At 43.4% G+C, this 12139-nt stretch overlaps 1 protein-coding gene across 4 annotated transcripts in view; it reads right to left on the bottom strand.

The window, feature by feature from the left end:
- INPP5A (inositol polyphosphate-5-phosphatase A) overlaps nt 1-12139 on the bottom strand; it is a 262040-nt gene that overhangs the window by 35056 nt on the left and 214845 nt on the right. For 3 of the 4 annotated variants that reach the window (XM_075504269.1, XM_075504266.1, XM_075504267.1), the window contains exons 10-11: nt 8648-8743; nt 8240-8314 (exon numbers count right to left, since the gene is read on the bottom strand). In XM_075504269.1, the coding sequence (XP_075360384.1) occupies nt 8240-8314; nt 8648-8743 (171 nt within the window). Of the gene's footprint in view, nt 1-88; nt 806-8239; nt 8315-8647; nt 8744-12139 lie in introns of those variants that run through there. The other variant, XM_075504268.1, reaches the window with a different exon arrangement.

The following is a 12139-nucleotide window of genomic DNA, read 5'->3' on the forward strand; positions in this document are numbered from 1 at the left end:
AGCTCATTCGAAATGGCAAGAACGACTGAGTGGATGCTAACTTCAAAAGCAAAATATTTTAATTAGGAATATCCTGCTTGCAAATGTGACAGATTCAGTGGATTACTTCATTAAACTTTACATGTCTGTTACTGTGAAACGTTAACATGAATTTGCACCATTCGGGAGTTAAAACCGACAGTGCGCACTGTCCTGTCAAATTGTCAGTCTGTGAGCTGCAGTTTGACAAAAGCATAAAAATATGTAGGATACAGTTTTAGTATTACTTGTAGAGCGATAAAAAAATGGAACTTTCTTGAAGAAAGGCTATGATCCATGTGTCTTACTTGGGCAAAACTCCCACCATGGCTTGAAACTTCCCCTGAGCAAGGCCCACGAGGCAGGCTTGGCTGACGTGAGTTTTTGGGGGAATGGGCAGGACCCCAGAGGCACCGAATGCCAGGCGTCCCACTCCAGGGGGGCGTTTGGGGAGCTCTGGTCACCCGCCTTGTCTCCCCCAGATACAATCGGGCATCTTGAAAGGTCACCTAAAACTTCGAGACACCTAAAATTTGAGGTGTTTCTTTCCCAGAGGGGATTCAAATTCATACCCCTCCTCCTCTGGAGCTGCCAGGCGCGGGCAGGGGGGTGCCTGGGAAGGGAAGGCAAGGCAAGGCAGGGCAGGGCGGACCTCCTGCCGAGCTCGGGCTTGGGCACGCAGACACCCGCAAGCAGCAGGGCAGTGAGACATGCTGGAGGTCACTCTTGGGATCAGAGGAGACCTGGATTCCAGCCTGCGCTTCCTGTGCTGTTTTTCTTTCAACACCTATGTAACGTAAAATACACAAACAGTCCTAAGACCAGGGACCAGAACCCATGTCTCTGCATCCTTGCAGCTGAGTACCCCACTCTCATCTCTAGCTGTACCTCTTGTATGAAAGTGTCCTTAAGTATTATGTTTCATGTTAAACTTACTATCTGCTGGCCTATACGCGTGTGTGCACACCTACGTGCATACAGGCATCCATCTGTGCGGTTGTGAGGGGTACCTGGAGAATGCAAAAGGACTGGGCTACTGCAGGCAGGAGGTGAAAAAAATTGAAGCACCTTTCATCTTTATTTGGATTGCCAAAGACTTCAGGCAAGATGTGGAAGCTTAGGTAGGGTGCTTTTGTATATGCACAAATATTAACTGTAAGGGATGATGGTGAGCTCCATAAACTCCTGAGGACTGGAATACAGGTGCAAACATTGCCTCTCTGGATATCCTCTTGCATGTCACAAAGGCTAAAAAGGGTGCCCCTAGGCCAGAGCATGTTAGCAGATCATACTGACTACAGGCTGGATTACAGAGTGCAAATATAGATGTTGGACCTCCTCTTTAGACTATACCTAAACAACGACCAATGCCTAAAAAAATAAATATAGCACAGTACAGCTGAATTAGCCTTAGGACTTACAATAGCTGTGTAGAACAGGACAGGGGGACAAAAGCTCATGAAATAACATCTGTAACTTTGTGATACGGGCAAATTCTACACCAGAATAATTCATTTACTTGGAACATGAAGCTGGCAGGAGACAGCTAACCCAGCACACCTGGACTGACTTCTGCTTGCAACCTGGCTTTACATTTATGTTTGCTAGTGAGAACAATTTATTGATAATAGTTCCTATCTCTGCCATTACTCATTTTGCAGTTTATCCAATGGCATGTCAACTAACCACTAACTTAAGGAAATGCAATTCCAAGCACGGGAATACTGGTTTTGAGTAAAGGAATAGAGCACGAAGCCATTTTCCTACTAGTACTTTATGAAAATCAGGCATCTCAGATGACCACTTCAAATAAAAGAGGCAGTTTCAGGATGCACAGGATTTTCCTTATGACCAGTCCTAGCTAACAATGGTCCTAAGCAATCAATTTCCTTCCTCTATCCTAATTTGCCCTTATACATCATATTCAAGATTTTATCTGGACAGGGGCTGGTTGGCTCAGTGGATAAACCTCTGCCTTTTCACCTCTGGGATCACGGTTCAAGTCAAACCCTGATGAAATGCACTTGATCGTCCTAATCTAGTTCTTAGTGGACAGTATTCCCATTATCTTTAAAAGGGTCAGAGCCAAGGCCATTGGGAAGAGTGCATTGTGCTATATCTTGTCTGTTGATTAATACATTTCCAGTGGTGCCAGATCCTTAACCTTCATGAGCACACATATTCTCACAAAAAGCTTAATAAAGGTCCCTCATGGACTAAACCTTTCTTCTCAATTTGTCTATCATTTCAGGATTTCCTGGCAATATTAAAAAAAAACACAAATAAATTACTCATAATTTAAAAGTATGTTTGCCTGAACTGTTTGTAATAACACCTCTAAGCTAATTAGCACGACAACAGATCACTTTAAATCATTACTTGGCATAGGGAGAACAAGACCTTTACAACTCAATCCATTTTTACAGCACATTATAATTTTCTTCTCATACCGTATCAGTTGAAGCTAAACAGACACACAGAATAAAGGGAACCTACCCTCGAAGGCTGATTTCACTGTTCAAAACACAGAAATTGAGTAAGAATGTGCTCTCCGTAGAAGTTTACTGTTTGTTCTCTGCAGCAAGAGGACTGCTGAAGGACCACTGATAGCAACGTGAAGCTCTTTGCTTATTTTTCCATTATAGTAACAATTAAAGTAAGAAATGGATCCACTTCCATGTCATTAATATCTAGGCTGGAGATCGCTGGGCTTTTCTGAGTAACTATCTCGAATCTGTTTTGGAATTAATGCTGGTAACAACAGTGTCCTCTGAACCATCTGATTATCCAGGAGCTACTGTGCGCTGGCACCCTTGGTCTAACCTCTTCTACCTCCAAGCCGCAGAGGACTACCTCTTCTACCTCGGTCTAACCTCTTCTACCTCCAAGCTGCAGAGGACTACCTCTTCTACCTCGGTCTAACCTCTTCTACCTCCAAGCCGCAGAGGACTCACCTCTTCTACCTCGGTCTAACCTCTTCTACCTCCAAGCCGCAGAGGACTACCTCTTCTACCTCGGTCTAACCTCTTCTACCTCCAAGCTGCAGAGGACTACCTCTTCTACCTCGGTCTAACCTCTTCTACCTCCAAGCCGCAGAGGACTACCTCTTCTACCTCGGTCTAACCTCTTCTACCTCCAAGCCGCACAGGACTCACCTCTTCTACCTCGGTCTAACCTCTTCTACCTCCAAGCCGCACAGGACTCACCTCTTCTACCTCGGTCTAACCTCTTCTACCTCCAAGCCGCAGAGGACTCACCTCTTCTACCTCGGTCTAACCTCTTCTACCTCGGTCTAACCTCTTCTACCTCCAAGCCGCAGAGGACTAACCTCTTCTACCTCGGTCTAACCTCTTCTACCTCGGTCTAACCTCTTCTACCTCCAAGCCGCAGAGGACTAACCTCTTCTACCTCCAAGCCGCAGAGGACTCACCTCTTCTACCTTGGTCTAACCTCTTCTACCTCCAAGCTGCAGAGGACTAACCTCTTCTACCTCGGTCTAACCTCTTCTACCTCCAAGCCGCACAGGACTCACCTCTTCTACCTTGGTCTAACCTCTTCTACCTCCAAGCCACAGAGGACTCACCTCTTCTACCTTGGTCTAACCTCTTCTACCTCCAAGCTGCAGAGGACTAACCTCTTCTACCTCGGTCTAACCTCTTCTACCTCCAAGCCGCAGAGGACTACCTCTTCTACCTCGGTCTAACCTCTTCTACCTCCAAGCCACAGAGGACTCGCCTCTTCTACCTCGGTCTAACCTCTTCTACCTCCAAGCCAGGGGAGCAGCCGAGATCAAGGACTGCGAAGGGATGCGGCTCTGCGAGAGCAGGGCCGGCGCTGCCCAAGGGCAGCAGAGGACAGCAGGAAGCAGGGACGACCGGTGTAAGCACAGCTATATAATCAGTCACCAGTTTCCATGAACAGCAATGGACAAAAGAGATTATGATTTTAGTAGGAATAACATCAGGTTCAACTCTTACGACAATTAATTCACTGATTACTTTTATTACAAAATCTGAAGGACAGTACATTAGTTTCTATCTGGACTGATTCTTTAATATGGTTCATACCAAAGATAGGAATGTGTGCACCATTTCTCGTTTCCGACTGTGGTTAAAGATTATAAAATGATGCCTAATGATTGAACCATTCCTCTGTAGTCATTAAGAGTCTTTACATTCTTACTATATATTTATTTAACCGACTACTGAAGAAATAGCATTTAGCTCGTGGTTCTTTTGTACAAATCAATAACATCATGATAAGTTTTTCATTAAATAATTATCCCTGGCTTGCTTTTCTTTTGATTGTTTTGAAATTAACAGGGAACTCCCAAACACAAGATATTTTGAGATAAACCCAATTTATCATAAATGGTTAAGGAATTTGAAAAAAAAATTGTAAAAGTGTAGATTTGTTCGAGAACTCCCTGCACGCTGCTACTCTCCTGAAAGCACCGGCATGCTGATTCTTATCGCTTGAGAGCTGGTAAATCCAAAGCTACGGCCAAGTTTTGTGTGAGCAACGTACTGGTGAGTTAGCGGAAGGTCAGAAGAGTGGACTGCACTACAGACCCACTCGGGAAGCCTACGCAGAAGGCCTGGGCATTCCCCAGGTCCCGCCTTGCGCGGGGACTCCTCGTGCTCTTTGGGCGGGCGAGGAGCAGGAGCACAAAAGAGGGGCGGCCGGGATATGGTCGTGGCTCCCGGCCGGGGACTGCCGCCTCCTGAAGGGTGCAAGCAACCAGTTCAGATCAGAGAAGCCTCATTTGTTCTTTGCCCACCGTGCATGGGCAAGTCTCTGGAGCAGGAGGACACAACGGTGCTGTACAGCACAGCTTGGCTACATCCTGCCGTCACGGTCAGAGGTGTTAAGCTTTTTCTAATTCGAAAGCAACAACTTAAACTGGAATCTGCCTGACACTAAGGTGAAACTCTACATGTTGGACCTCCTCTCGTCCCACCTTTCTCATTGCCACTCTGTAACACCCTTCCCTGTAGCACCTAGACACGGCAGTTCTGTTGTACCGACGGGAGTTACACCCTGGCCCATCTGATGTACTTTAACTTTGACGTACAATTCAGAGCATATGAATTAAATATTTAGACAGTTTCGCGTTATTGCTCCAGCTATTTTCAAATCACTACACAGCTGGACACATCTGGGTGTTCCTTTCTGAAATAAAACGAGACAGAATGGCCGTTGCACTTTGAGATAATAATATAGGTAATTGCTATGCTAACTTTGGAATAAGCTACAGATAAGTCTGGATAAGCTACAGATTAGTTTGGAAAAATTGGACCTGACAGATTACTGTATGCATTTCAAACTGAATTTCTGTTGAACGGAAAATTTGTATCTGTATCTGATTTTTCATAAAAAATACTCATTTTTATAAATATATCTTAAGATTCTTTTTGTTGATTACAATGTAAAAAAGAAGGAATAACTGTGTACGGACAATGATAAAGTAGCCTGTTGATAATAAATATTTGTCAGGTCTTGTCACATCTGTACACATTCCAATGTTACTGAAGAGACACCACACTGATAAAAAAAAATACCCTCAGAAAAATCAATGGATTTTGAGCTAAAGCAGTTGCTAAACACACAGAAAACATCTTTATCCAACAGCCATAGTGCTGTGAAAATTCCCAAGCCTTGCATTGGTACAGCTAAGGAAAATTTAATCTTCCCAAATACTCATCAGGGCACTCCATCCTGCAGACCTGACAGCCCCACTTATAATTAATTATACAATTTCGATGGGAATATCGACTAAACAAAGCTATAAATCATAGAAAAAGTCAATAGGCATGGACACATTCAATCATGTCCCGACCAATGATTACTACTCTTAAAATACAATAATTATTTTCAGGAGCCAGCTTGAATTAAATTTCTGTCAGGCTGGTACAAGACCGGCGGTTGATGAAGGATGCGATGGATTTTTTGGGTTGAATTCGGCACAGAGACATTTATCCTTTTAGATAGGTAGTTTGTTTTTAGTGATCATGGTGCTGCGTGTTTAACTAGACCATGAAGATTAGATTATCTCCAATGGCTCATTATATCGTTTATCTTTTCCTTCCATGTTTGATCTGGAAGATTTCCTGCTTCTTGATGCATGAATGAAATGACTGCTGATTTTGAAATGGAATGTGCTTAAGTGGGATCCTGCCTATGCCTTCATGCACTGCATCCATGTATGTAAAGTCTACCAGCAGTCACCCGAAATACCACTAGGATGTGGTAAATGGCAGCACCAAGAATATCTTTGCTCAGCTTCAGAAATGTACTGGGAAAAAATAAAAATGACAAACATCTGAGTTGTTTTAAAAAAAGCTAAAAAAATTATTATAATAATACATGTAGAGGAAAATCTGGGACAGGAATGGGATTAGTATGGAAACAGGAATTGGGATTACTGTTATTGCTTTGAATTAGATGTCCCCAAAACTGCAAAACATCAGTGAAAGAAACGTTATGTATTTCCCAAGGATTCATTCGCCTTGTCAATTTAAAAAAAACAACAACCCCCAACCCAACTTATCTCACAGTAACTGTGTTTTTAAGATACGTTGCCTACACAGGTATTTCTCGTGGTGAGCACACACGCCACACGTGAAAGATGTGCTGTGAGAAGGGACAGCAGTCCCAGCGAACAGGGTGGATGTCAACAGACGCTGAAAGGAGAAACAGATCTTCACTTTCCTCGTCAGTCTGACTCATCAAACTCTTCTGACCTCAAGAAATGAGTGAGATCTCAGATTCTCACATGGAATTAACCTCCTAGGTGTAAGTCAACTTAAAACCAGAGAGGGTAATGGGGTTTCAGCTCTCCTCCTTGCCCTGGATCCTTGCGGACAGCCCTCCAAACAGCCCCGTTCTCTATGGAGAGCGAGAGAATAAGCCGTAGGTAGGAGAGAAAGAAGAGAGAGAGGGGAGGGTTGTGGATCCTGTGTACATCCCATGCCTATGCAAAAAGTAGCAACACGCTGTGTGAGCAGGCACGCTGTGTAATTGGTACGGAGTGCGGCAAAACCGAGAACCCCACCGAGGTGGGGACTGGGGCAAACACGAAGGGGTTCTCAAAAAAGCTGAGACACAGAAGATGAATCTCTTGTCTTCTTTTATTTTGCGTATGAGGAAGGAAGGTAAAATTCAGCCACCCTGAGGAAAGGACTGGAGAAAGAAGGGGAATGTCAGCTAGCTCGTCAGCCTGCGCAAATGGCTTTGACACACACCGTTTCCGCAGAACACACAAAGTCTTCTGAAGGTTTTGTCTAGTGTAGCCTGCCCTATTGATACAGTTCAGACTGTTCAACATAGGAATGCCATTAGTTTATGCACACATAGGCAGGTCAAGATCTGACACAAGCTAGCGTAGCTCCGCTGATGGCAGTGAAGCTGGGCCAATTTCCACTAGCAGAGGGTCTGGCCTACGACACCCACAATAAGGCTCCCACATGCGATATGCACAATCCTGATTTTCATCTGTGTGCAGCTGTTTGGGGTTTTTTTTTTGGATGCTTAATGTTTTTCCTTTATATACATAACTCCTAGGAACCTCAGATGAAACTGAGAAAGCTGCAAGCAGTGATATAGAGATTTCCCAAAATGAAGTGGCTACATTTTGAAATAAAATCACCTTAAAGAAGATATAAAGCCATTCTCCACAGAAAAACTGTAGTCCTGATTACAAATCAGAACATTAGCGTTCTGTGTCTGTTTTCTCCTCTTCGGAAGCCCTGTATGATTACCCAAACAGTGCCAGTCTGCTGCAAGGTTTGATCTTTCTATTCTATTTATTCATGCGTTTCTATTATTCTTTGTACACTCAGAAGACCCAGGTATTTTGAGAACAGCTTTGCATTAAGGGCTTTTCCTAAGTTACTATGGTGCACAATGAAGAGCTAGTAAAGAAACAAGATGCTTGAAGAAATGCAGACCAGAGGACAGAGAAGAAAAGTGAATTGTCACGTATATTTAATTTACAATTTTTTCTATGCAAAAGAAGGTAAGCAGATGCCAAAGTTAAGAAGCTGTACACAAAATAACTGGCTAAGTGTGGATGAAATTTGGAGCAGCTATTGCGTTAGATGAATTATCTCTTCTCATTCTGTAGCCAGGAGGGCTGATAAGGATAAAGGGCTGGTAGAGAAACGCAATTTGTATGTGAGTTTCAACTTATTCCTTCAAAAGTGTTTAGCAATGAACTTACCGCAGTGCCATTGTTATCTCTAAATACATCTTGATTAAAATAGTCAAAGAGCTTCTTTTCTAATTGTAGCATAACCTAAAAAAAATACAGGAGAAAGGTCAGCAAAGCCCTTGGACTCAGCTACCTAATACACCGCCGTTGGAAGCGACCCTTTTAGAGACATGCAGCCCTTTAAAACCACACGACATTTCTACACGTTTAAAGCTCGTTGTCAGCTTGCCCATTTGGTTGACTGGCAATCACTTAAAAAGATCCAATTAACTGAGCATTAGGTGTGACAATCTATATCCCGCCCCTCCCTTTAAATTATCAGTTTGAAACAAGTATATTCATGCTTTGTAGAAAAGAAAGTTGAACGTTCAACGTTTCTATTTACACGGGGGGTACAGAGGGCATTAAGTTGTTTACCTTTCGGTCATTATCAGATTCACGAAATATTAGCTTGACTACTTCATTTGTGTCAGCTGCCCGGATAGTCTGCATTGTAGCCTTTGCACATAGTGTCTAATAAAAAAACACAAAGGGAGAAAGGGAAACTAGTTTATATGAAACACAAGGCCACATTTAATTGAACTTTATCAATCTATGTATCTTCAATGCCCACCTGAAAATACGATTTGCTGTAGGTCAAAATACAAAGCATTGCTAATTTAAATCACTTCCACTCATGATGGATTTGAAACAATAAACTGAATTACCGTTTGGAGAGAAACAGGCAGTATTAAGAAAATGTCAATCAGATAAGGCAAATATTAATTTAACTTACTACCATGCACAGGTTCTTTCACAGGTCGGACGCTGTATCGCACGTTACTTGTAAACATCCTCAAAAGCCACTTCCTACAGCTAATGACTCCACAGCCCTACCGGTTTCTGTACCGTTTTCTTAAAAGCCGATAACTACATTGGCACTACAGTTCTGCGGGTTAGCTCTTGTTTGCAAAACCTTCTGCCTTGTAAATCAATGTTCCAAGTATAATTTAGAAGTCCAAGCAACACTTACACAATCTGACGATGAGGTTTACAGTTCACTCTGGATAGCAAGTTCCCCATGCATCATCCTTTCAAATAAGAGACACCACCACCTCTCTAGATATTTTGAGGACCGGGTGTCTCAAACGTATTATAAATCAACACTTCATCAGGCACAGGGGTATGAATTTCCGAGGGAGTGCCAGGCCTCGATTCATTCGCCCCTTGCCTGGCTGAGGCCAGTTCCAATGGCAGTCAAAGCCGACCTAGGGAGTACCACAGAAGAGGCTGTTTCAAGGGCCTGCTCTGTTGCACTGTAACGGGAAAATCCCGAGCTTTTAGCAAAGCAGTTAGGCATGTATTTAACTTAAAAACATACTTTAGATTCACTGAACCTATACTTTTAGTGACGCTTTAAGTATGTTAAGCGCTTTGAAACGCAGAAATAGACTACATGTTACCCGTGGGGTAGGCAGGCTTCACGAAGCGCTCTGTGGTTATCCAGCCTGGGCAAAGCTACGGGATGGTGTGTGATGCGACCCCAGCCCGTCTGCCCGGGCCGCTGGGAACCCCAAGGCAGCAGACAGAAAGGGGAAGCGAGAAAACCGCGGCTTTACTCAAAGGCAGAGCGGAGACGGCCAAGGTGTGCACCCACACCTGGGAGGCAGTTCGGCATCCTTCGCTACAGCCGCGGCACAAGCTGCTGATCGGATCTCGGCACAGTCCTGGGTAAGGATATTGGCAAAGACTATCCTCCTGAATAAAAGCTTATTTTGCTAGAGGTTCTTAACAAAAGCGTGCTAAAAAATAACTCGGTCAAGAAGAGGTAAAGAGGTGACTTCCCTGCTCTGCCTCTTCCATTCCTTTTCATAATGGCCAGACAACAAATTTTCATTTTGCATAATATTCACTTATAAAATAAGTATGCTCTGTGGTAATAGGGTAATAGAATTTCACATCCTACTACATGCTTCTTTCTCTCACAATAGTTATATTGCGATTCATTATTAGAAGTGCAGTATCTATCGGACACAATGCCATGAAACTACAGCTCACTTCTCAGCTCCCGGTTCTGAATTTCTTCTGAAGGAAGAAATACATGCCAAACACGTATTTAAACAAAAATCCATCTGCTTCCAAATATTTTAGATCTCAGCTGAGGTTACCAGTGCTAGAATGGACACAATCTGTCGATGGACTTTTTGCCCCCATTTGATAGAAAGACATTAAAAAATGGTTCTTGATAAAGGCCCCCATGTGCTGTCATAGTACAAACAAAATGCAACAAGCTAAGCAATTTCATTTTTAAAGGATAACTTGAGTGTGATTCAGGAAAAATAAAATACAAATCTGATTTTTTTCGAGTCTGTGAACTGAACAGGTGCCGATTCCCCATCTTACTGAATAAATGATGTCCTTTCCTGACAGATTTTTCTTGATTGTTCCCCCCCACCCAAAAGCAGTGCCCTGTCTATAGATTACCAACATCTAACTCTGGGTTTTATCCTAAAGAACTTGGCACACGCATAAGCACCGACGTGTCTGTAGGTGTCTATCTGTAGGTGTAAATCAGAGTTTTCACTGGAGAAAGGCGTACCAGTCACACGGACACAGATGTAGGCTGCCCTTTGAGAACTTCATCTGTCTGCAGAATTTTGGGGTGTTTTTTTGAAAGGCTTGGGAGAAGAGGGGGAAGGTGCCGGCAGTAGCTAGTTAAACCTCGCTCTGCCTGGGAGGGAGGAGGAGAGGCACCCCAGGCCATCAGAGAAGCTGCACTTCTGGTGCCCCTTGTTTCAAGCACAGACCTACTAACTTTTCCCTCGCACCCACCACGTACCGTAGGATCCCTTTTGTCTGTTTGGACACGAAATTACCGTTTTGCCATCTGTGTCCGTACCGGACACCGGTGAGGTAATCCACCAGCCAGCCTTTCCCAACGCGCGCTCCCTCCGACGCCGGCCATTGAAATTCAAGGCACAGACTAGCTAATCGGGTCAAGCCCAAAAAATAGCGCTTTGGGCTCCAGTGTCACAAATCAGTCTGGTCGCCTTTAAACAGCGCACCAGATTAGAACAAGCACCCGAACAAACCAAAGCGGAAAACCCGCCGCTCTCTAAAGCTGGTTTCTAAAGCCCTAACAAATCGCTCCATCTTTCACTCATTTAAACTTTCCAAATGAGGGTCAATACGGTCCCCGAGCATCCAAATGCTAATGCGCTTAAGTGCGCTTAAGCAGCTTTCCAGAGTGAATGGGCCAAAGAAGGGCTCGAAAAGACAAGGCAGAGTTACTGTCACTGTCAAAAAGTCATTGTAGCCACCCCCAGAGTGGTTGCAATTCAAGAAATTCATGATTTCTGTCTCTTAAAGGCATCTGCTTGAGAACATTTTTTTCCTGAGCTGCTTTATCTCACAACTTCAGGCCCGCTCTAACAGAAAAACCCCGCGATCGACTCTTGAGAACCAATACAGAGAAAGGACCCACATACCTTATTGCTTTCAAATTTCACACGCACAAAAAGTTACCTTATTCACAGACAAAAAGTGATTGGGCAAAGGTTCATTTCTTATACAAGCTGGAGCACTCCTTTTTTCCTCCTCCTTTCAATTTCTACAAAGTCGTAGTCACCCAAGCAGAAAACTTTCGGGAACATGTGCCTTTTTAGACAAGTCTACTTATGAAGGGATTTTTTGTTGCTGGTAAAGAAAATCAAAATGCTATGAAAACACACTCTTTCTTTTTGGGTATTCCCTCAAAGGTACTCTTTTACAAAGTCAGGAGAGGGGAAGTCAGATATCAAAACTCCTCTATCCAAGTTATCTTTTTAAAAAAATCTTTTTTCTTTGGAAACAGGATTTGGTTAAAAAGTTTGCAGGAGAGCTGTATTCAGAACTGAGAGGGAACTCAGTGTTCAGCTTTTGCTTAGCAAA

This window comes from Mycteria americana, chromosome 6 (assembly GCF_035582795.1).
Source record: "Mycteria americana isolate JAX WOST 10 ecotype Jacksonville Zoo and Gardens chromosome 6, USCA_MyAme_1.0, whole genome shotgun sequence".
NCBI classification, from domain to species: Eukaryota; Metazoa; Chordata; class Aves; order Ciconiiformes; family Ciconiidae; genus Mycteria; species Mycteria americana.